The sequence below is a fragment of the Salmo salar genome, chromosome 18 (assembly GCF_965601325.2).
Source record: "Salmo salar chromosome 18, fSalSal1, whole genome shotgun sequence".
NCBI classification, from domain to species: Eukaryota; Metazoa; Chordata; class Actinopteri; order Salmoniformes; family Salmonidae; genus Salmo; species Salmo salar.
The window spans coordinates 13,168,708-13,195,000 of NC_138308.1; the positions used below are offsets into that span (position 1 = coordinate 13,168,708).

The following is a 26,293-nucleotide window of genomic DNA, read 5'->3' on the forward strand; positions in this document are numbered from 1 at the left end:
GACCTATAGTATAGTAAGCTTTCACACACACCCTAATAACACATTTGAGACATCAGATACCGTATATCCACTCAAGACACCTTGGGGGCACTTCTGTGAGTGATAACCACAGGTCCCGGATCAGATATTTTCTTCATCTTTGTAAAAGTTAAACTTAGCTTAGGAATTGGGTAACCTGATCCTAAATCATTGATTAGGTTCAACCTATACCTTACGCCCACTTGTATTTGGCTTGTGATCGATACGGGTCAGGGTCAAAGGTTAGGGGTTAGTAGCAGGAGCAGCATGGCGCCATGGGGTGCTGATATACCCCCTGCCTGGGGGTTAAAATAGACAGTTCATCAGGCAGGGCCAACCGCACACACACAGCTGCTATGACCAGACGCCTCTCTATGACCCAGGGCCAGGCATTTACTGCAGAGCAATAACAGCATGACCCTAACCTGTTCTCTGTAGGTGTGTGAGGGAGTGGGGGTGGGCTTTGCGTGTCTCTGTGTCTGGGACTCCTTGCCTTTAGTAGGACCAGGAGTTTTTCCTGGCCTGAGCAGGAAAAACTCCTGGCCCAATGGAAGGTCTATTGAGCAATAATCTCTTGCTACTACAATATTTGATTTCTCTCATTGGTGCATGCATCAGGTATAGTTGGTAGCTGCAGACATCAGGGCTAATACACATTGATTGCTAATTGCTGCCACATTGGAGACCAACCTATTGACCATGTTGACCCTGGGTTCAGTAGAAGTGCCCCTCTCCTCCCATCCCAGGTCTGCACTGTCTCTGTCAACCTCAAATCTCCTTTGATCGCTTGTGGAATCTTGGAATTGAGAGAAAGAACATAATCCAGGACCCATCCACATCGACAGGGCCACAGTGGAGAAGGTGGAAAGCTTCAAGTTCCTCGGCGTACACTTCACTGACAATCTGAAATGGTCCACAAACATAGACAGTGTGATGAAGAAGGCGCAACAGCGCCTCTTCAAACTCAGGAGGCTGAAGAAATTTGGCTTGGCCCCTAAGACCCTCACAAACTTTTACAGATGCACAATTGAGAGCATCCTGTCGGGCTGTATCACCGCCTGGTACGGCAACTGCACCGCCCACAACCACAGGACTCACCAGAGGGTGGTGCGGTCTGCCCAACGCATCACCAGGGGCACACTGCTTGCCCTCTAGGACACCTACAGCACCCGATGTCACAGGAAGGTCAAAAAGATCATCAAGGACATCAACCACCCGAGCCACGGCCTGTTCACACCGCTATCATCCAGAAGGTGAGGTCAGTACAGGTACATCAAAGTTGGGACCGGGAGACTGAAAACTGCTTCTATCTCAAGGTTATCAGACTGTTAAATAACCATCACCAGCCGGCCTCCATCCAGTACCCTGCCCTGAACTTAGTTACTGTCTCTAGCCAGAAATATCTCAACATCAACTGTTCAGAGGAGACTGCGTTAATCAGGCCTTCATGGTCAAATTGCTGCAAAGAAACCACTACTAAAGGACACCAATAATAATAAGAGAATTGCTTGAGGCCAAGAAACATGAGCAATGGATATTAGACCAGTGGAAATCTGTCCTTTGGTCTGATGAGTCCAAATTTTAGATTTTTGGTTCCATCCGCCGTGTCTTTGTGAGACGCAGAGTAGGTGAACAGATGATCTCTGCATGTGTGGTTTCCACCGTGAAGCATGGAGGAGGAGGTGTTATGGTGTGGGGGTGCTTTGCTGGTGACACTGTCAGTGATTTATTTAGAATTCAAGGCACACTTAACCAGCATGGCTACCACAGCATTCTGCAGCGATACGCCATCCCATCTGGTTTTGGCTTAGTGGGACTATCATTTGTTTTTCAACAGGACAATGACCTAACACACCTCCAGGCTGTGTAAGGGCTATTTGACCAAAAAGGAAAGTGATGGAGTATTGCATCAGATGACCTGGCCTCCACAATCACCCGAACTCAACCCAAATGGTTTGGGATGAGTTGGACCGCAGAGTGAAGGAAAAGCAGCCAACAAGGGCTCAGCATATTTGGGAACTCCTTCAAGACTATATAGCTAGGAACACAAGCATTTCACTACACCTGCAATAGCATCTGCTAAATATGTGTAGGCAACCAATAAAATTGGATTTGATTTGATCGGTGGCCCAGATTCCACGGCCTCTTTTGGCAGAGCACACCACGTTCAGAATCAGACATGGGCAATTCTTTTGGGGTTTAACCCGTTTAATTTCTTCAACAGAAACTCAACTGATTCTTCATGTAACAAATGTGCGGGGGACAGCTCACATAGTGCACCAACGTCTTTTACATTTCACATCAGCGGAGGATAGGATCCATGCTGCAGCCGGTCAAGACTGTCATTGTTCTTTATGACCTCTTTGCCCTGTGTTCTATGTCTTCGTTGACCTCCAGGGGGCACCAGACCTGCACCGACCACACCACTCTCCACACTCCCCCAGCTCAAGGCCCCTCGCCAGGTCTTGTATTAGCCCTACTCTGGCTCTGGCGCAGGGGAAACTCAAAGTGACAGATCTCCCTCACAATGAGGCGGGAATGTATTGTCTCATGGTCCCCATGGGAGTGTTCCCTAAAAGTCTTCAGTTTTTCACTTTCCCTGAGGCCAGAGGAGCGGGCCAAGTCTGAAGGGGAGAAGGCAGGAGGGGTCAGGGTTTCTGTGCACTCTGGCAGGGCCCGCTCAGCCCAACGGGACAGGACCCACAGAGCCTGAACCTCTCACTGGTACTGCTGAGATCAGACAGACTCTCAGCTGACAACTGTCTCTGTGTGTGAGAGAGAGAGCCCGGCTTCATCTGTCTGTGTACTCTACTTCAGTGTGTTTTAATGCATATGATGTTGTTGCGTTGTGTTGGTTTGTATGCTGCCTTCCTGATGGTTTTTGTCTGTGCTGTCTAAAGGCAGTACTTATATTTTGTGCCATGTTGTGTAAGGGTTGATCTGTGCGCATGCATGCATGCCTGCTGTGTGTCTCTGCGTGCGAGTGTTCACATAAAGTGTGTTTGTGTGTGTCTGTAGGGAGTGTGGAGTGTTCTATAGAGCTGTTATTGCAGCTGGATGAGAATAGCAAGAGACACCAGCGAAGCAGAGGCCCTCAGATCAACAGGGCTGTAACTGGAGAGGAAAAGCTGGAGTAACGGCCCAGCCTCTATCCCAAGCAACGCACACACCCACGCGCACACAGAGCGCAAACACACGCACATTTCATCACACTCAAGCCTTCGCTGGCGTCCATCGCACTCACACCGTGAAGACTATGCTATATTTGTGTTTTATATTTCCCCCTCTCTCCTCGGCCTCATAACCACTTGTTTTTCTACTGAACACTCCAGGAGTGTGTCTCTGTGATTTATCTCTGTCTGATTTTACAGCCATGATAACATTTTATGTGGCATCGTTCAACCTGTGTGTGTGTGTGTGTGTGTGTGTGTGTGTGTGTGTGTGTGTGTGTGTGTGTGTGTGTGTGTGTGTGTCTCTGGAGATAATGGGAAGTGAGGGTTGAAGAGAAAAGTTTCTTCAGGACCCATGCTATGTTCAGTGTGTGTCTGGGCAGGGTGTGGTAAGGAGACCCCATGCTGGGTCTTGACATCCTGCAGCATCCCAGGGGTCAAAGGTCAAATAGCAGAGCTTATTTCATTTCCTGTCAGACAGTTAACACGAACAACACAGAGAGTATGCTAACTCTGCCTTGTGTAAATATGGCTGGTCGTTGTTTCACGTCTGGGCTGTTTCCCACATCTTGATAAATCAGGTTGTTTAAAGCAAAGGCTAATGGAAATCGAATGGGTACTTGCCAGTCGTTTGCATGCGTTCACATTTAACAGCCTCGTGAGAGATGAGTGCAGACAGGACTGTAGTTCTATTCATCCTCCACATATTACCTCCCTCCTCTTCTCTCCTCCATCTCTTCACTCTCTCCTGTTCTAGCTGTCTGTGTACTGTACAGTATGTCTCTCTGTTGAAAATGTTTTCTGTGTCAACTTACCAAAAGCTGTCGAGTTGCCCAGACAGTAAAATTACCCGGAGCAGTCACTGTTAACGGCTTTATTCACTCACCTCTAGCCTCACATATAAAAACGGCATGTCAGGCCGCTCGACGACAGGCATTTTGGCCGGAGGGGTTTTGTGTTCACGTCATGTCACTGACAGAAGAAATGTGCTCGTTTTTTGGGGATGTGTCTTTCCTCATTTTCTTGGCTAATGTTTTCTTGGCTCTGGATTATTCCACCGCCATTTTCCAATTCAGTTACATCATAAAGAAGTGTGAGAGGCCGGAGTGAGGGACAGTTGCAGACGGTACTCAGATGTTATTTTCCACTTAAATGGTTGAAACTGAAAAAATCATTATGAATTACGTTCAAACCATTTCCGAGCCGTTTTCGGTTGAACGTTGGTATCTAACGCATCTCTCATGGTATTGGATTAACAACAGTCACTAACGTTGATATGTAACGCATCTCTCATGGTATGGGGTTAACAACAGTCACTAACGTTGATATGTAACGCATCTCTCATGGCATTGGGTTAACAACAGTCACTAACGTTGATATGTAACGCATCTCTCATGGTATTGGGTTAACAACAGTCACTAACGTTGATATGTAACGCATCTCTCATGGTATTGGGTTAACAACAGCCACTAACGTTGATATGTAACGCATCTCTCATGGTATTGGGTTAACAACAGTCACTAACGTTGATATGTAACGCATCTCTCATGGTATTGGGTTAACAACAGTCACTAACGTTGATATGTAACGCATCTCTCATGGTATTGGGTTAACAACAGTCACTAACGTTGATATGTAACGCATCTCTCATGGTATTGGGTTAACAACAGTCACTAACGTTGATTCTTCCATCGACATCGGCAGCTCATAGAATTGAATTGTGAGTAGAGTGGGATGTAAGTCGCCACGACGGACGGGAAAACCGCGCTGTGATAGGTTTTTGTTTATATTCTACAGATCAGACACGCCGATCTTCTCTCTCTGGACCTGCAAGTCATTTCTTGCACTGCTCCAGCTCAGTCCACCCATACCATTATATACTGGACACAGACGTGTACACCCACCCACACACTCACACAGAACAGGCACATGGAACACATACACACGCACACAAACAAACACACGCACGTTTGCGCTCCTCTCTGGTTTCGACTGTCTGAAGCATGTGCGCACTGACTGCTCGTTTGTTTTTCCTTCAGACAAATTTTCCCAAATTGTCCCAATTCTATTGATTGAATAATGGGCCACTTCGTCCCATCAGGCTGTCAGTCTGAGGGCTTGATGTCGCTGTATGTTTTAGTGTGTGTGGTGTGTGCGTGCGTGGCGTGTGCGTGTGTGTGTGTGTGTTTGGCTTTACTATCCTTGTGGGGACCAGAAGTCCAGAAGGCTAATTTAGGCTTAGGGGTTAGGTTTACAATTAGGGTTAGGGGTTAGGAGTTAAGGTTAGGGGTTAAGGTTAGGGTTAGGATTCAGGTTAGGGGAAATAGGATTTTGAATGAGATCCAATTGTTTGGTCCCCAAAAGGATAGTAAAACAAGCGTGTGTATGTGTGTGCGTGCGTGTATTGGGGGTAGAGGATGAGGAGGTGGATAAGCGGTCTGTCACACAAGCACACAGCTCATCAGCACCCAACAGTGGCCAAAAGAAGCTTGGTCCTTCTTTACCCCTTTTCTCCTGTGTAGACTATTAGGCAGCTAGCGTGAAAAACATGAATGCTAAAAGATAAAGAAGCTTAACTGCGTAGACAAAAAAAGACAAAAGGGAGAGAAGAGGAGTAGCAGAGGAGGAAGAGGAGAAGGAGGAGGGAGAGAAGTCGGATGAAGGAGGAGAAGGGTGACGGTAGAGAAGGAGGTGGAAGAGGAGGAGAAGGAGGTGGAGGAGGCGGCGGCATTCCACAGGCTGTTGCAGCGACCTCAACTTCCAGCCTATAAAAATAAATCACACATCTGCTTCCAATGAGGCCGTGACATATTAATGGTTTTATGCTTGTTATGAAATTCTTGTAACGTTCTCCTCCCTCTCCCTCCATTCAGGGAAGCGGTTATACACTCATCTTCCCCCTGGGGATTCTACTATCTGTTCAACACTCTTGATCACCGCAAAACGAGCTCCATCCTGCTCACCATATACAGTAAGTACACCTGAAAGGGCCCTTTCTTTACCCCCCCTCTCCCTCCCTCCATCTCTCATTCATGTTGAGATACTCAAGCCAGTGGGTGTAGAGATTCAGCAGCAACCACTATTCCCCACCAAAGGGACAGCTGGGAACATAGAACATAGAAGGCAGAGAAATACAAAAAAGACAAAAACAGAGAGGTGAGAGTTGAGCTCTCTGCCCTTAACCCGTCCCAGGATGTAAAAACGGATGATTATAGATAAAATGAGGATTATGAACAAACACATTCCAATGTCCTCTCTTCCCCCACCTCATCATCACCAGGGGCTGGAAGCAGGGCTCTTTCCCACATGTGGCACTGTTTAGAGAACCATCAAACCCAGGCGGAGAACGGAGGACAGAGAGAAGAGGAGGGTGGCCACGGGCCTTTGAAACCCTCTGCAGGTCCTTAATTAGCCACAGACAACCATAATCCACTGTTTATTTGTGAGGGTGAGGCAGCTGAGGCCTGTGTGCCGCAAGGTAGGGCTGGAAACGGACTACATGCTGTCTCTATCTAGGAGAGCGGCCATGTGGAAGTAAATGTGGTTTCCGTGACGATGAACTCAAACCATCCCTGTCCCACAACTTGAGTCAGAGGAGCTCTCAGCAGCACGCCGACTCTGGAGAGAATTTTCTCAAGTTGACTAGAGTAGAGCAGGTGGATCCTAGGTATTTTCACTATGCACATTGAATTCCGTGTGAGGGTACAATATCATGGACAATACGTGTGAACTAACTCTCAGCCAGGAGATGGCAGTGAATGGCAGTAGATGGCAGTGGATGAAGTTTTGGCATTGTACCCCAAGAGGTCAGTGGTGTCTTCACACATATGGCAAAGCCCTTCAGAGTGTGTGAGGGGGATAGACCATGCTTAATAAAATCTTTAAAATACCCTCCTCTAGCACTTATGACAGGATTGTTTGTTTCTCCATCAGTGGCCTAGTGCAGTTTCGCGGGGCCCCTTCGGCAAGGTCCGAGCAAGCTAATTTCCTATTCATTCATAAAAATAAATAAATAAATGTTGCGCTTATGACGTGTTCACATGCTATCTGGGGCTGGGGGGCGACCTCCGGGAGGTCCTCAAAGCTCATGGCTCCCCAGCCTTGCAGTGGGGCCGCCGGGGGTGTGCTTCGCCGTGGTCTCCATGTGAATAATAATGATATAGCATCTCACTACATAATCTCCCTGAATTGAAAGAGGAGTCAATGCCCGTAAATCTAATAATTAGGACAAACTGGAGACAAAAAAAAAATCACACAAAAAAAGATCTCGATGACAATTCATTATCAGAATTTGACCCTTAAAAATCAGATCCAACTCGTTTTATCACACATGGATGAAACAATAGAATCTAGCTTGGTGTCCTCTCCCCTTTGCAGAGAGACCAATGTGACGATGACGTTCACAGCAAGGGTGGGCTCACGTATGGGTGTGCCAAGGGTGTACCCATACCTTCAGACCCTGACGTACCCACCGACCCACTGTCCGCTAGCTGGGGTATAATAATAATACTGTTTTATTATGGATGGGAATGAGTGTTGCTGGGGCAGCTTCATTGCGTGCCGATCTGTGAGTGACTCTGTGCCCCTGTAAACGGATCGGACAGTAATTCACTGCAATCCCAAGGCTCACTCTAATCTTGTCACGTGTGTCCACAGCGCGCCAATAATAGGGGTACCAGAACACACACACTTTCACTACATCCTCTCTAGGTGTTATTAACTGCCCCTCTCACGACCTCCGTCTCAGCCCTGAAAGCTGTCCATCAATCAATCCTGCTGTCCAGCTCATTCTCCCACTCCTCAAACATTGGGGCCATGGTAGACCCAGTTTTCTCCGGGCTTCTTCAAATTATTATTTTTTAAACACAAAAAGTTTAGAAAAATCTCAAAGCAAAGGCATTGTTCATCCTCTTGTTCATTGGATGTTATCCACTGTGCATTTTGATTGGTCACCGAGAGACATAGTAATGAGAATCATATTAACATATTAAGGCTCTTAAGCTATCAGATAATCGAGTGCAGAGCTATCTCAATATCAGCCTATAGCACAGCTTCTCGTGGCAGTATGAACGGTATTCATCTTCAGAAATAAAAGGAAACAGTCCCTTGAATAATTTCACGCAAAAGAGACGCATGTTGTAGCACACTCAAACCCAGCGCCAGGATAACGTGACTAAGGGGGCAGTTGAAATCTTGCTTGTCCCTGTTGTTTTTATTTTACCGTTAACGTTACAACCGCGCAAATGTTTGGAATGCCCTTTCAAACACCCCAGTGATGACTGAAATGGGCTCAATGGAATACATTGTCTTTCAGTTGCATCTATAAGAACGCTCAAGCTTCGTCAGGGATTTAACACATCGTCTTGACGCTTGTATCACAAGAAAGAGAAGAAAAATACATTTTCTTTTTAAATGGGTGTTGTTTTTTTGTGGAATGAAATTGAAAAAAGTTATAATTAATAGAGTTGAAATGTTTACAAATTAAGTGTGCTGAACTCAAAGCAACTTCTGAAAACAAACACTCGGATTATAGTGATATTATGTCTGATCTTGCAAACAATGTAAAATATGTATAGATGGATGTAATTTAGAGTCGATTGTGTTGATGTTTAATCTGAGGGTATCCTGCTATTGACATCTTTTTTGTTGAATTATGCAACAGAACGTGACAACAACAGTAATTAATGAGGCAGTCTAGACAGAGCAGGTGAGTCCAGGTAGGCCTAGACAGAGCAGGTGAGTCCAGGTAGGCCTAGACAGAGCAGGTGAGTCCAGGTAGGCCGAGACAGAGCAGGTGAGTCCAGGTAGGCCTAGACAGAGCAGGTGAGTCCAGGTAGGCCTAGACAGAGCAGGTGAGTCCAGGTAGGCCTAGACAGAGCAGGTGAGTCCAGGTAGGCCTAGACAGAGCAGGTGAGTCCAGGTAGGCCGAGACAGAGCAGGTGAGTCCAGGTAGGCCGAGACAGAGCAGGTGAGTCCAGGTAGGCCTAGACAGAGCAGGTGAGTCCAGGTAGGCCTAGACAGAGCAGGTGAGTCCAGGTAGGCCTAGACAGAGCAGGTGAGTCCAGGTAGGCCTAGACAGAGCAGGTGAGTCCAGGTAGGCCTAGACAGAGCAGGTGAGTCCAGGTAGGCCTAGACAGAGCAGGTGAGTCCAGGTAGGCCTAGACAGAGCAGGTGAGTCCAGGTAGGCCGAGACAGAGCAGGTGAGTCCAGGTAGGCCGAGACAGAGCAGGTGAGTCCAGGTAGGCCTAGACAGAGCAGGTGAGTCCAGGTAGGCCGAGACAGAGCAGGTGAGTCCAGGTAGGCCGAGACAGAGCAGGTGAGTCCAGGTAGGCCTAGACAGAGCAGGTGAGTCCAGGTAGGCCTAGACAGAGCAGGTGAGTCCAGGTAGGCCTAGACAGAGCAGGTGAGTCCAGGTAGGCCTAGACAGAGCAGGTGAGTCCAGGTAGGCCGAGACAGAGCAGGTGAGTCCAGGTAGGCCTAGACAGAGCAGGTGAGTCCAGGTAGGCCTAGACAGAGCAGGTGAGTCCAGGTAGGCCTAGACAGAGCAGGTGAGTCCAGGTAGGCCTAGACAGAGCAGGTGAGTCCAGGTAGGCCGAGACAGAGCAGGTGAGTCCAGGTAGGCCGAGACAGAGCAGGTGAGTCCAGGTACGCCTAGAATGAGAAAGTTTGTTGTTGCAGCCCTGTTCTACCCCTTTATGTTAATCCATTCATATATGCAAATACATTCATATATGCAAATACACACCGTGTATTTATGCAAATGAGGCACATATAATTGTATTTATTTTAACACCAAATATATACAAAAAAATTGCTGATACCATTGAAAATATATATACACATTCTAAGAAAAAAAGTAAAATTATACAATAAATTTAATACCTAAATTCCCACCAAAATCCCTGAACTCCATTTATTATTTGTCCGTGCCAGTACAATGTGTTATGTGCAAAAATCTGATGGATTTTAAACATTCAAAACGTTTGGAGTATCTTCATCCATTGTCCAACTGTTGCATTTATTAGAATGATTTTTAAAACCTTTGAACAATTTGTATGACCGTTGCTACTGTGTGTGTGTGTTTACGTTCTCTTTAAGACCCACCTCGTACTCGGCCATCATAAGACACTGGTACTTGTTCATCATAGCTTCCTTTCACATCATGACCTCAAACTCCTCATCCACTGCAGAGAGAAAGAGGATAGGTTTTAAAGACTGACAGCCTCCCTATAGTCTGGACTGAAGTCATGATAGCCCATGTTACTGTACCATCCCTAATAAAAAAGCATGAGCTGGTGCACACCCAGAGAAAAAGATTTAGTGTAGAGGTGCTGACTAACGGCGAATAAACTGTAAACTATAAAAACAAAGAGATTTGCAAACTCTATATATAAACTCCCAGTGATTTACTGGGTAAAACACCAACGTTTCCCCCATCACTGTGCCTTCTTCAGGGTGATTTAGAGTACCGCTGTACCATACCTCCTCCTGTGGGGGTACAATGGTCTGGAAGCCATGGTAGGGCAGTAGACGATGGGTAGCATCCTCCAGTGAGGTGAAGGGGGACACATTTGGGTCCAGGCATGGTCTTGCTCTATCTGCTAGCGCACACGCACGCACACACACACACACACACACACACAATCAATAACTACCCCAGTTTAAAAGTCTGGTGTTATGGTTATGCAGTTCAAGGCGAGGTCACCCAGCAGCTATAAGGACAGGTAGGTATGTCAACAGTTATTTACATTAGTGTCATACGGTGGCCACAGAAGGAGTCAGTTACTGTAGGAAATGGATTCCCCCGTTTAGCTGTGCTTCACTGGCAGACAAAGTAGTCCATTGAAAAAGTAGTCCATTGTGAATTGCTGAGTGGCAGTTCTGTTATGTCCACCACGCTATGGGAACATTGGGATGGAGGAGAGGGTCAATTCTGCATGTAATCTCTGTCTGAGTGTGTTTGACGTGTGAATAGAACAACAATGAAAAGGAGAGGGGAAGTAGTGAAGAAATAAACCGCGAATTACAAACAAATATCAATGACAAACATGGCTGAGGAAATGTGTATTGTCAGAGAGATTTGAATAGGCTATTATTATGTTCTTACCTGGAAAATATGTTCCAGTGGCAGTTTTTCAGCAGATGTCAGGGCATGGTTTTCTGGGAGCCTGATGTTCTGCCCGGTAACTGGATCGGCCTCAGCTCTGTGGTTGGCCAGTATATGCCTGGAGAGGGTGGTACAGATAAACACAGTCGGTTGGACTATAATGTGGTAGACCATCTGGGGGCTGCTGGTGGGTCACTTCTGGCGAGCGTGTCTGGTCAGTGCTGGAGAGACGCTGTAGGCCCATACTGGTGACTGTGTACACAGTGTTGAGTTGGGGATAGGACAGGCCTGAACAGCCCCTTGGATGAGCTTGGCCCAGGCTGTATTGTACTGTTATGGAGGGGGGCGGTGGACACAGCGCCCATCTGTGTGTCCACAATGAAGGAGGGGGTAAACCCCGCATTGAGACGTATCCCCTGTCCCTGCAGCAGACCTGCTCTCTTCAACTCAGGCAAAGGCCCATTGTACATGTCTAAAACTGGATTCAATCATTTGGAAGAGGCTGTTGGTTAACGGAGCCTGGTGAAGAAAGCCCTGCTTCAGAACATGGGAGTTGTCCTGGTGACCCATCTTTTGGGAACGACTGATCTAAAGGATGCCTAGTAGTAGGCAACCTATCATAATCCATAGTGACTGAAGTGGAGAGATGCAGGGTAGGGGTATTGTCATACTCCATGGTTACTATGGAAGAAGGCAAAAGAGGAGAGGCAGAAATGTGCTTGGAGAGCATAAAACACCTGGGTTTGTTGTGTCTGATATCTATAAGGTCTAATCCATTATTTTTCAACTGTGATGCCAGCTGCCACATCCCATTTAGCAGTAGGCTTAGAACTGGCTATAGCAGGATAAGAGAGGAGATTAACACCTTCAGGTGTCACCTTTAGAAAACAACCCAATGGGCACAACGCGTAATTTCAACGTTCATAATTGAGTAATATTTGGTTGAGACATTGGTCAATGAGATTACATCCTATATTCACCTAGGCAAAAAGAGCCAAACGTTAGTTGAATTTCCAAATTTGTTATCACAATGCTTTCAACCATCTAAAAGCACAAGCAAATTCCAATGGAAAAACAATGTCTTATTTTTGCTTTCGTTTTTTCAACCAAATGTCTATCACTGCCAACGCAACCAAATATTAACATTTAAAGGAGATGTAGATACTGCTTGGATAGTTCCATCTGATCATCTGGTTTAACACCATTCTATAACTTTTATTTTTGGTTGAGTTGGAGAATCCAACATATCAGTACCTCGTAACTTGTCAACAAGTTCATAGGCTATTTATTGCATTTCAAAAGTGATTTTGAATTGTGTTTGTTTATCAATGCAACAAAATATCAACATTTAAATTAGTATCTTCTGCTTGGACAAGTTCCATCTGAGCGATTTACTTAGTCTGGCTTTAATTCCAGTTTGTCTACAATTTAATGTTGGATTCTAGATTTTAACCAAAAATCTAAGTTAAAGAATAGGACTAAATCAAAGCTAATCAAACTTTAAATGCACTTTAAATTAAGTTCAAATTTATTTAGTCCCATTCTTTAACTTAGATTTGTTGAGATGGAGACTTGAATCCAACATATCAATTATTAGATTGCAGATGAACTGGATTTAAAGCCAGACTAAATAAGTTTCACAAATGGAACTATCCAGCAGAATACAAATATTGTTGATATTTTATTGCATTGACAACCAAACACAATCCAATATCACTAAATATCATTCGATTTGAAATCAACCAGCTTGGAACCCTAGGCCTATACTGTTGAAGTCGGAAGTTTACATACACTTAGGTTGGAGTCATAAAAACTCATTTTTCAACCACTCCACAAATGACTTGTTAACAAACTATAGTTTTGGCAAGTCGGTTAGGACATTACATGCACTAAGTTGACTGTGCATTTAAACAGCTTGGAAAATTCCTGAAAATTATGTCATGGCTTTAGAAGCTTCTGACATCATTTGAGTCAATTCTTGGTGTACCTGTGGATGTATTTCAAGGCCTACCTTCAAACTCAGTGCCTCTTTGCTTGACATCATGGAAAAATCAAAAGACATCAGCCAAGACCTCAGAAAGAAAATTGTAGACCTCCACAAGTCTGGTTCATCCTTGGGAGCAATTTTCAAACGCCTGAAGGTACCACGTTCTTCTGTACAAAGACTAGTATGCAAGTATAAACACCATGGGACTACGCAGCCGCCATACCGCTCAGGAAGGAGACGCGTTCTGTCTCCTAGAGATAAACGTACTTTGGTGCGATAAGTGCAAATCAATCCCAGAACAACAGCAAAGGACCTTGTGAAGATGCTGGAGGAAACAAGTACAAAAGTATCTATATCCACAGTAAAGCGAGTCCTATATCGACATAACCTGAAAGGCCGCTCAGCAAGGAAGAAGCCACTGCTCAAAAAATGCCATATAAAAAGCCAGACTACGGTTTGCAACTGCACATGGGGACAAAGATTGTACTTTTTGGAGAAATGTCCTCTGGTGTGATGAAACAAAAATAGAACTGTTTGGCCATAATGACCTTCGTTATGTTTGGAGGAAAAAGGGGGAGTCTTGCAAGCCGAAGAACACCATCCCAACCGTGAAGCACGGGGGTGGCAGCATCATGTTGTGGGGGTGCTTTGCTGCAGGAGGGACTGGTGCACTTCACAAAATAGATGGCATCATGAGGAAAGAAAATGATGTGGATATATTGAAGTAACATCTCAAGACATCAGTCAGGAAGTTAAAGCTTGCTCGCAAATGGGTCTTCTAAATGGACAATGACCCCAAGAATACTTCCAAAGTTGTGGCAAAATGGCTTAAGGACAACAAAGTCAAGGTATTGGAGTGGCCATTACAAAGCCCTGACTTCAATCTCATAAAAAGTTGTGGGCCTTCAAACCTGACTCTGTTACACCAGTTCTGTCAGGAGGAATGGGCCAAAATTCACCCAACTTATTGTGGGAAGCTTGTGGAAGGCTACCTGAAACGTTTGACCCAAGTTAAACAATTTAAAGGCAATTCTACCAAATACTAATTGAGTGTATGTAAACTTCTGACCCACTGGGAATGTGACGAAAGAAATAAAAGCTGAAAAAAATCCTTCTCTCTATTATTCTGACATTTCACATTCTTAAAAAAACCTCTTAGGTCTCGCGAACCGCTAACGGGACACCTGTCGACAACATCCGGTGAAATTGGAGCGCGCCAAATTCAAATTACAAAATCATAATATTAAACATTCATTTAAATACAAGTGTCTTATATAATTTAAAAGCTTAACTTCTTGTTAATCCAACTGTGTTGTTAGATTTCAAAAAGGATTTACGGCGAAAGCATACCATGCGATTATCTGAGGACAGCGCCCCACATCAAAATACTTTTTCAACCAGCACAGGCTTCACAAAATCGCAAATAGAGATTAAATAAATCACTTACCTTTGAAGATCTTCCTCTGTTTGCAATCCCAAGGGTCCCAGCTACACAATGAATGTTTGTTTTGTTCGATAAAGTCCTTCTTTATATCCCAAAAAGTGTGTTTAGTTGGCGCCGTTGATTTCAGTAATCCACTCCTTCAACAGCTATACAAAGGAATCCAAAAAGCTACTGGTAAACTTCATCCAAACAAGTCAAACAATGTTTCTCTTCAATCCTCAGGTACCATAATATGTAAATAAATGATCATATTTCAGACGGAAAGAACTGTGTTCAATGGGAATGGAAAATAACAAAGAGCGCACCCTCATTCACATGCGCCAAAAGCCTACTTTTCCTGTTGAGCTCACTTTAGAAAAAATACTATTACTTGTTCGTTTTTCAAGAAACAAGCCTGAAACCCAGTATAAAGACTGTTGACATCTAGTGGAAGCCATAGGTGCTGCAATCTGGGAGATATTTTTATATATAGACCCATAGACTTGCATTGGTTAGGCCTGTGACCTCCAAAAAAAATAAAATCAGGACGGATTCTCCTTAGGTTTTCGCCTGCCATATCAATTCTGTTACACTCACAGACATTATTTTAACAGTTTTAGAAACTTGTGTTTTCTATCAAATTCTACCAATTATATGCATATCCTAGCTTCTGGGCATGAGTAACAGGCAATTTACTTTGGGTACCTCAGTTAAACGGAAATTCAGAATAAATTAAAATAAAATGTACTTATCATCTACGTTACCTCAGGGACAGGCTCTCAATAAAGGTAAGGAAAGCCCGGTGAAATTCTGTCCTGAAAGTGCATGGATATGAATAATAAAACTACAAATTCCCAATTGGAAGCTGGCTAATTTGGTAGGCTAATTTAACATGTACATTTTATGATGTCTGTCACATCATATGAAGACCATACTAGTAGGAAAATGTTTATGTCCTATCTGTGCTAGTAAGTTATATTGAAATTGAATTTGCCTATGTAACAGTGTAGGTTCCGTCCCTCTCTTCGCCCCAACCTGGGCTCGAACCAGGGACCCTTGCACACATCAACAACTGACACCCCACGAAGCATCGTTACCCATCGCGCCACAAAAGCCGCGGCCCTTGCAACGCAAGGGGCAACCCTACTTCAAGTCTCAGAGCGAGTGACGTCACCGATTGAAACGCTATTAGCGCGCACCACCGCTAACTAACTAGCCATTTCACATCGGTTACACCTATTGAGTATTTTTTCTGTCATTATCTGCCAGGAATCCTCCATTAAATAGCTAGCCAATTTTCATTGAACATCCTCAGGGTCTGAGTAGGCCTAAATAAAGGCTTTCTGTTGGATTATAAACATCACATGACTTCACATGAGCATTGGCTAGTGTTATTCTCAGAAGTCACAACCAACCTGTGGGTTCAAATAAGCTAAAGGTCAAGACAGTCAACAACAGCTTTTAGTGTATCCCTTGTGTTGTTAGGGTGGGGAACAATGCATTTTGTAAATGCCTATTCATACTGTTAAAATACTAGAGTAAACACTAAAACAAATGTGGACCACAAATTGGATTAAGGTTGGGCTAAACAAAGCTTTAGACTTTGAAAAGTCTCTGAGCCAAACACATAATTATTCAATTTTGCACTGGAAAAGGAAACTGCATCAGACACCTGCAATTTGTATATTTTATGCAAAGGCTTATGAAAGTTCATGTTTTATTTAGTTATATTTGTTGACTCTTATAAACCCTAGCCACAAAATAATTGGAAAGGGGTGTGTTTTAGTGATACATAGAGCCGGTAGAGAAAACTATACGGTTTTAGTCAAATGCTGTGTGGGAAATGATATTTAACATCTACCTTTCTTTCTAACTAGCACTTCAATAAGAAAAGTTTTGAACTGTGTGTTTTGTGGCTATTGGATTAAATGGTAGTTAATGCCAGGCACCACACACTAAAAGGGGAAAAAACTTTATCATATCACAATTACTTACTTTGTTGTATTAAAACATTTCCAAAATAATTTTATATGCAAGTGACATATCATTACATATGCACATATTTGCATATCGCGCAGATTCATTTTTCTGGGCACTGGATGAAGTCATCCTAAATATTTTGGTTTCATTTTGTTAAGACACTCCAGGACTTGTCCGGAGCAGATTATGGACAAATATTGTTTTTCATCTTTATATCTGTAAAATACTAATACATAAAATGCATTTTGGGTGCAGTTTTCCAAAGAAATCTTTATCTAAAATTAAAAAAAATGCCAACATCAACAATTTCCCTCTGGACAAGTCTGAAGAGGAATAATATGAGTTGAAGTGTGGGAAGAGGAAATGGCAGTTGAAGACAAGCATACTGAAATTAGACTACCAAATGCAAAATGCCTATTTAGAACCAATCAACATCTCTAAAAAGTAAGTTACCAAATATAGTCCAGTTTGTAACATTCTCTATGAAATGGCCTTTTAAATGGTGTCATTTAGTGTAGTGAGCTTTGAAATTATTGATGCATGTCCATTTTAAAGTTGTTCAAATTATTATTTTTTTTATATGAGGGTATTATGATACAATAAAGAAAATACACATTTGCATCAAGTTGAAATTTTTATGTTTATAAAAATAATAAAAAATATGGGTATTGTAAAGCAGTTGGCTTGTGTAAAAACGTAGCACTGTGTTGTTGCCATTTGTGCCTCATGCAACATTGTACAAGATCACCTTTTCTACATGACTTTCTACGCCTGTCTCTCTGCTTGAAATCCATCAGCTTACAGTGTATCAATGAAATTCAAATAATGAGTGGAATATATTGTTATATAAAACACAGGTATTCAGCAGTGCATTGTACTCCACACTATAATTCCGAATGGTAGTACATAAGAGTGACTCTTTCCGCTTTTTCCCATTGAAGCACACTGGCTGATGGAGAATGATGTATTTACAGTCACATCTATATATGATTTGGTTTTACCGTCCAACATAAATTGATGTAAAATTAATGAAAATGTGCTTAGAGTTTTGAAACATGAGCCATTTTGATGATCTGTTTTGATTTTTGTATTTAGAGTTGTGAAAATGTACCATATATTTGTGAAAATTGTTGTGTACAAAACATTAAGAACACCTTCCTAATACTGAGTTACATCCCGTTTTGCCTCAATTCGTCGGAGCACGAACTCTACAAGGTGTCGAAAGCGTTCCACAGGCATACTGACTCATGTTGACTCCAATGCTTCCCGTAGTCGTGTCAAGTTGGCCGGATGTCCTTTGGGTGGTGGACACTTCTTGATACACATGGGAAACTGTTGAGCGTGAAAAACCCAGCAGCTTCGCAGTTCTTGACACTCAAACCGGTGCGCCTGGCACCTATTACCATACCCCATTTAAAGGCACTTAAATCTTTTGTTTTGCCCACTCACTCTCTGAATGGCACACATACACAACCCATGTCTAAAGACTTAAAAATCATTCTTTAACCTCTGTCCTCCCCTTCAACTAGATTCAGCCGGCGGGATGATTTTTTTCTTGACCGGATGGTCGGGGGGACGGAATGTAATTACAAATAATTTGTAGACTGCAAATTGACCGCAAGAAGCACAAACAGATATAATGTTTGACTAAAACAATCATTTCAAACCTTGATTACATTTGTAAACGATCACGTCGTGTCTCTCTATTATGCGTGGGAATACTTGGGAACAGATTTCTTAAATTAAATTAACTTGTAGCTGATTTCCTAGTGTGTTTTTTTTACAGTCTTTCATGTCCAACAAATCATTTTTATTTCTTTTTTGCTCAGAAAACTTGGGGGCCAAATAAAACCACCCGTGGGCCACCAGTTGGGGAACCTTGATCTATACTGATTGAAGTGGATTTAACAAGTGACAACAATAAGGGATCATAGCTTTCAACTGGATTCACCTGGTCAGTCTATGTCATGGAAATGTTTTGTACACTCAGTGTATACTGTACCAATATTGGTCTATTAGGTAGTTATTTTGGCAAACACCTGAGGTAGTAGAGTCTTACTCTTAAAACACCACTCGCGCTGTCACCAGATGGTTCACACTTGACAAGGTGGAAGTTCCTGCAGCCACAAGTCTATCTCCAAGGTCTCCCCATCCCAGTGCAGCCCAGCGCAGGCAATGGAGGAAGCTGACGCTTAAGAAACAAATCAATTACATGGTAAGACAAGAGATTAAAGCCCAAGGCTCATCTGCTACAAATGGGATCAGGGTTGATTAGCAGGGTTTAGGATGACGTACTGCATCTTTGTGGCTTGATCACTCTGCTACTCACCTGGCTACCTCCTTTTGCAGGAAAAAGATTCACCTGGAATAGCTGTGTAGCCCGCTATCCTGTCATTTTGGGGGATTCTATGTGAATATTTGTTTTATCATTTTTGGTGGCAGACTCCTCTGTCCACCCAACACTATGGACTTTCCTGATTTGAGGTTAATCAGAATGGATATGAAGAGGGGAACCCTTGCCAAAACACATTCTGCAGCTCCAATCTGGAACGGATTACAATTTTCCAACTGAAACTCTCCACGGGAACATTGTTGCCTAAGGTCAACTGAGGTCTTAACTGTTACTGAAAATATAACATTGAAAAAACTAGTTGACTATTTTGTATATTCAAATTTGTATATATTTTTTTCATCCAAGTTTTGATTTCGGAATAGTATACACTCTGAGGTAAGCATGGTGTTGATGAAGGTAAAGTTTGACTTGCCAAAGCGGGTGAAGCTTGCCCAGGGCCTGTGGCTCATGTACTGGCTAGCAGTGATGACCGGCATTCTGGTCTTCAGTCTGGGGCTGTTCTTTAAGATCGAGCTCCGGAAGAGGAGTGAGATGATGGACAACAACGAGAGCCATTTTGTGCCCAACCTGTTGATTCTTGTTGGCCTAGCTGCTTGCGGGGTAAACGTTTTTGGCGGCAAGGTGTGCCACGACTCTCTGGATGCTTTGAAGTTCATCAAGTGGAAGCCCATGGTCAAGGGCTACCTGATGGGCTGCTTCGGTTTCAACATTCTCCTGTTCTTCACAGCTCTGCTGTGCTTCTGCATGCAGTTCCAGTTGTACTTTTCCCTGGCTGAGGGGCTGAAGAATGGGATAAAATACTACAAGGATACGGACACACCTGGACGCTGCTTCATGAAGAGGACGCTGGACATGACCCAGATGGAGTTCCGTTGCTGTGGTAACAACAACTATAGGGATTGGTTTGAGGTCCAGTGGATCAGCAACCGCTATCTGGACTTCAGCAACGATGAAGTCAAAGAGTGAGTACTGAAATCAATAGCTGATAGAAAGCAATGTTGGGTGGATCATGGTACCCAGAAGGCCAAGATAGGCCCAAAAATTGCCTGTAAAGTAAAAGTAGGCAAATGACTTGACAGTGTCTCTGGGCGTCAGCCAGAACCAAGAAATCTGTCTTTCCACCAAAGCTCCTTGGCCTCGAAAGATTCCTTCAGTCTTTCGATTGACAGAAAGGCTATTTTAGGAAAGAAGTACTGTTTAATTCATGGCAAATCCTATGCAACATATCCAACATTGCTGCTACATAAGAGTTTTTTCTCACTCCTGACCATAGTCTCCATCTTTACTCATATGGTCTCTTGTGTTCTTGTACAGGAAGCTGGGGATAGCAAATGAAACAAGGTAACACTTGCTGTTGCTAGTGTATGGTAATGACAACTTAGTTAATGTAAAACATACAAATCAAACAGTTTAATTAGGGGTATACCTTAAAGGGGGTCAGGGCAGGATAAATGTAGAGAGAATTAAAGAAGTCTTAGTGGGATGCAGAGGATACCAGTGTAAGTGGAGTCAGGCTCATGTGCCAGGTTCTGATAAGTAGTTAATCTCCCTGGATCTAAATTCCACGTCCTTCGGAGCTTACTGTCCCCCTAAATCATAATAAGACGGCAGTTAACTGTCACCAATAGACTCTGACACTTAACAGAATCACACTACCCCCCTCTCTCCCCAATATTGTGCTTTGGTGGCAACTGATACTATATTTAGTCGATTTAGATTCTGATTTGAAGACATTGATTAAAGGGATAGTTCACCCAAATGACAAAATGAGACATTGGTTTCCTTACCCTGTCAGCATTCTATGGATAAGGGATGACAGCAATTCATGCTTTGCTTTTGTTTACCTGGCCACTGTTTCAAGTGTTAACTTGTAGGTATTCTTGGCACAAATCCAATCCAAGTCAATGATACCTATAGTAGCATTTTCATGCTTTATGTCCAAATCACCTATAAGTAACTACACAATCAATTGTATAATGTTTAGGATGGATGATTTGGACATTGAGAAAGTCATTAAAGAATATGTTTGGAAGTGGGTGGTAATGTGTGATTAGTACATGGGTAACGGTGTGCATGTTTAAATGCATTAGAGTTAATTTCCATATGTATATGTGTGTGCACGTACAGTATACTTGACTGTGGGCATTAGGCATGCGTGTTCATGTGTTAATTTACTGAAGAGATAGATACCTGCTGTCTCTCTCACTCACGAATGATCCCATCAAGAGGGTCCTCATGAACCCGGTTGAAACTCTTCACCTGTCAACATTAGCCTGAAGCAATCCCAACTTTTCTCCTGTCAGCCAAGGCCTCTACACGAGAAAGCTGGTTGATCGCTTAGTCATACAGTTAGTGTAAACTGACACTTGACATGTGAGCTGTCGCTTCCATTTCAATGCTTCACATGTCTGTGTTACGGGACTGACGTTAACCTGTCACGTGGATGACATGCCGTGTGTGCGATATGGCTGACACGACTTGTGACGGTCTGACGGGTCTCTCTTGGCCTCTCCACAGCCGTGTCCTGAGCAACGTGGAGGGGAAGTTCCTGATGGAGAGTGTACCGTTCAGCTGCTGCAACCCCGGCTCCCCCAGACCCTGCATCCAGCACCAACTGACCAACAACTCAGCCCACTATGACTACGACCACCACACCGAGGAGCTCAACATCTGGACCCGGGGCTGCCGCGAGTCCCTGGTCGCCTACTACGGAGGCATGATGAACAGCATCGGGGGCCTGATGCTACTGTACATCATACTGGAGGTGAGAAAGAGAAGAATAGGGAAATGGCTGGGGGGGGGGGGGCATTCTCTGGATGGCCTGTCAATGTCCTTCACTTCAGAGGGTAGCTGGCGACATATGCTAAAGATCACACGCAAACAAATTGATTAGCTGATTTGAATAAATTGCAGTCTTAAAGGCATATGTAGGTAAGTAGTAGAGCAGGGCTAGGCCCAGTGGTGTGGAGAAGAGGATAAAAAAATCTAACAATTTAAGACTGTCCATCGGTTTCCTATTATTGGCCATATTGTAGAAGGTGGCCATTTCTAACTATCTAGCTCAGTGAGTATTAGTAGAAGTCCAGCTGGTCCAAGTTGGCCACAGCTGACCAGTTCAGCGGGCACACATACCAACCCTCCTGAATATATTTTGACTTTAGGAGAACATGTGGCACACACCAAGCCTAACTATGACCATAACGTTGCCCTTCTTACAAGCAGGTACTAAAACGTGGCATTACATAGTTGGTCTTAGCACTCGCTTGACTTTCATATAAATGACTTGCCAAAAGTAGACCTCTAGTGTCTGATCTATCTGCTCAGGCTTAAGTATCAAAAGTAAATGTAATTGCTAAAATATACTTCAGTATCAAAAGTAAAAGTATAAATAATTTCAAATTCCATATATTAAGCAAACCAGATGGCGCAATGTGTTTTTCATTTATTGATTTACTGATAGCCAGGGGCACACGCCAACACTCATTTGTGTTTAGTGAGTCTGCCAGATCAGAGGCAGTAGAGATGGCCAGGGATGTTCCCTTGATGTGTGTGAATTGGACCATTTTCCTGTCTTGCTAAGCATTCAAATAGTAACGAGTACTTTTGGGTGTCAGGGAAAATGTATGGAGAAAAAAGTACATTGTTATCTTTAGGAATGTAGTGAAGTAAAAGCAAAAATTTTCTAAAATATAAATAGTAAAGTACAGATACCCAAAAAAAGTACTTAAGTAGTACTTTAAAGTATTTTTACACCACTGTGTGGGTGTGGTATATGCGGTGAGGGAGGATCAGGGTTAGAGGGGTTAATCTGGGCAGAGCAGAGACCAACAGGTAGCCTTCCTAGAAGCACTAATGGGTTTGCTATCTGGGTCAAAACAACAACACTAAATTGTAATTTTGTGCCAAATCCAAATTTGAGATCTGTGTCAATTCATTGATGTCAATTGATGTCCAATTGGCGCCAATGGGAGATTTGATCTAAACCCAACCCACTGGGGGAAAATATTGTTTCAATGTCACTTCAACAAAAAAATTCTATGTGATGACGTTGAATCAACGTGGAAAACTGATTGGATTTGCAAAAAGTCATCAACGTAAGAGAATGTGGTCTGTTTTTCATCCAACTTTTAATCTAAACCCAATTACATGGCGACATGTTTTGTTGATTTCACGTTGAATTCACGATAGTTGACAACTCAAACAGATGTAAATCAAAACTAGACGTTGATCTGACATCTGTGGCCAGTGGAAAGCCTTAATGACTATAAATAAATGTTGATTTAGATCAGTGATTAATACATTTGGAATCAGTGTTTTCTAAATCTAAACAAGAACGGGTACCAGAGATCTCTGGTGGTTCAGAGGCCATATAGATTGTTTGATAATTACAGCGTGTCCGTGTAAAGGCTCTGTCAGTGACGTACATATCTTGTTTGTCTGGTCCTCAGGCAGGAGTGATGGTAGGCTTACAGTACCTGACCACTTCTCTGGAGACTATGGCCGATCCAGAGAACCCGGAGAGTGAGAGCGAGGGCTGGCTCCTGGAGAAGAGTGTGAAGGAGACGGTGGCAGACGTCATAGCAACGATCAAGGGCCTGGTCGGTGCAGGGAACCATGTTGGGGAGGTTGAGGAGGGGGTGGCCACTGTGAGTTGAAAGGGTCTCACCCAAAGGGACTATCGACGGGAGCTCAAAGAGAAACAGAAGGAGTGAGAGGAGAGACATCTTCTCAGTGAAACAACACACATACTCAAACATACACACACAGACACATCAATGGACACATGCACACACCCTTTGAAAAGTGAACAACTAAACCAACTCCTCACATGAAGTAAGCACCAAACTCAAAAATGTGAATGTACAGATGAAGTCAGAAGTCTACATACACCTTAGCCAAATACTAATAATTTGGCTAAGGTGTATGTAAAAATAAAAAATTCCCTGTCTTAGGTCAGTTAGGATCACCACTTTAATTTAAGAGTGTAACATGTCAGAATAATAGTAGAGAGAATTATTTATTTCAGCTTTTATTTCTTTCCCAGTGGGTCAGAAGTTTACATACACTGAATTAGTATTTGGTAGCATTGCCTTTAAATTGTTTAACTTGGGTCAAACGTTTCAGGTAGCCTTCCACAAGCTTCCCACAATAAGTTGGGTTAATGTTGGCCCATTCCTCCTGACAGAGCTGGTGTAACTGAGTCAGGTTTGTAGGCCTCCTTGCTCGCACACGCTTTTTCAGTTCTGCCCACACATTTTCTATGGGATTGAGGTCAGGGCTTTGTGATGGCCACTCCAATACCTTGACTTTGTTGTCCTTAAGCCATTTTGCCACAACTTTGGAAGTATGCTTGGGTCATTGTCCATTTGGAAAACCCATTTGCGAGCAAGCTTTAACTTCCTGACTGATGTCTTGAGATGTTACTTCAATATATCCACAGAATTTTCTTACCTCATGATGCCATCTATTTTGTGAAGTGCACCAGTCCCTCCTGTAGCAAAGCACACCCACAACATGATGCTGCTACCCCCGTGGTTCACGGTTGGGATGGTGTTCTTCGGCTTGCAAGCCTCCCCATTTTTCCTCCAAACATAACGATGGTCATTATGGCCAAACAGTTCTATTTTTGTTTCATCAGACCAGAGGACATTTCTCCAAAAAGTACAATCTCTGTCCCATGTGCAGTTGCAAACTGTAGTCTGGCTTTTTTTATGGCGGTTTTGGATCAGTGTCTTCTTCCTTGCTGAGTGGCCTTTCAGGTTATGTCGATATAGGACTTGTTTTACTGTGAATATAGATACTTTTGTACCCATTTCCTCCAGCATCTTCACAAGGTCCTTTGCTGTTGTTCTGGGATTGATTTGCACTTTTCGCACCAAAGTATGTTCATCTCTAGGAGACGGAACGCGTCTCCTTCCCGAGCGGTATGACGACTGCGTGATCCCATGGTGTTTATACTTGCGTACTATTGTTTGTACAGAAGAACGTGGTACCTTCAGGCATTTGGAAATTGTTCCCAAGGATGAATCAGACTTGTGGAGGTCTACAATTTTCTTTCTGAGGTCTTGGATGATTTCTTTTGATTTTCCCATGATGTCAATTAAAGAGGCACTGAGTTTGAAGGTAGGCCTTGAAATGCATCCACAGGTACACCTCCAATTGACTCAAATTATGTCAATTAGCCTATCAGAAGCTTCTAAAGCCATGACATCATTTTGGGGAATTTTCCAAGCTGTTTAAAGGCACAGTCAACTTAGTGTATGTAAACTTCTGACCCACTGGAATTGTGATACAGTGAATTATAAGTGAAATAATCTGTCTGTAAACAATTGTTGGAAAAATTACTTGTGTCATGCACAAAGTAGATGTCCTAACCGACCTGCCAAAACTATAGTTTGTTAACAAGAAATTTGTGGAGTGGTTGAAAAATGAGTTTTAATGACTCCAACCTAAGTGTATGTAAACTTCCGACTTCAGCTGTATATCCTGTCCATAATAATTCTGTATATATGTTAATCAGAGTTTATTTTTTAAAGAAAAATATTTAAAAATATATTTGGGTTGTCAAAACATCTGTACCGTATACATGAATTTGGGCTTGTGAATATCTCGAAAATGTAATGAAATAATGAAATCTCCCCTTCCCTCCCTGGGAATCCTCTCCATGAGAAATGATGGACCTACCCTGAAACAATCAAGCCTAACATAGTTGATCTACCCTCATGTCTAATAGTTTTACCCCTATGTCCTTTTTACACTCCACAACTTGTGTTAAGTGGGCATGCAACCCGATAGCTACACAAAGATATGTGTATTTTTGTGAAGTAATCCAAAAATGTTCTTAGTCTGCTCAATTTAACAGAATTTTCTCATCCAAAACACAACATTATCAATGCCTAACGCCACCCGGTCAATCGGTCACATACGTTCCCTCAAGGCAGCTTAAATCGGGCAGCTGCGGAACCGGTGTTCCTGGCTGTCCCTCCCAGCCCCCTCTCACACTGGCCCCTGAGGGGGAACACATAAACCCGGGAAATGTAGTGTCCCCATACAGGTCCTGGCAGAGCAGCGCCACATGCATTTACATCTATACAACACACACTTTAACATTTAGCGGTTATGTATCAGTGTTGCTATCGGGTTATATGTCTGCTTGATGTACGAGGCAGATTAAACTCTGATTTTGTAGTCCTTTGAGGGGCTACAGTGGACTGAGTGCCCAGATGAGGTGCTGGGTGCGTGTATAAGAAGGTTG

The 26,293-nt window shown here is 43.3% G+C and overlaps 1 protein-coding gene across 1 annotated transcript; it reads left to right on the forward strand.

The window, feature by feature from the left end:
- The first annotated feature begins 19,004 nt into the window (after positions 1-19,004).
- On the forward strand, positions 19,005-25,364 carry prph2b (peripherin 2b (retinal degeneration, slow)). Its single transcript, XM_014154112.3, has 3 exons — positions 19,005-20,000; positions 21,556-21,802; positions 23,487-25,364. The coding sequence occupies exons 1-3, from the start codon at positions 19,420-19,422 to the stop codon at positions 23,691-23,693; spliced, it is 1,035 nt and encodes a 344-aa protein (XP_014009587.2). The 5' UTR covers positions 19,005-19,419; the 3' UTR covers positions 23,694-25,364.
- The last annotated feature ends 929 nt before the right edge of the window (positions 25,365-26,293 follow it).

What these genes read in the sequence shown, in the direction of transcription:
- prph2b (XM_014154112.3), top strand. Translation starts at nt 19,420, where the DNA reads ATGGTGTTGATGAAGGTAAAGTTTGACTTGCCAAAGCGGGTGAAGCTT. An exon ending in AGCAACGATGAAGTCAAAGA is followed by an intron (nt 20,001 to 21,555) that starts GTGAGTACTGAA and finishes GCCTCTCCACAG; the next exon opens with CCGTGTCCTGAGCAACGTGG. An exon ending in TACTGTACATCATACTGGAG is followed by an intron (nt 21,803 to 23,486) that starts GTGAGAAAGAGA and finishes TCTGGTCCTCAG; the next exon opens with GCAGGAGTGATGGTAGGCTT.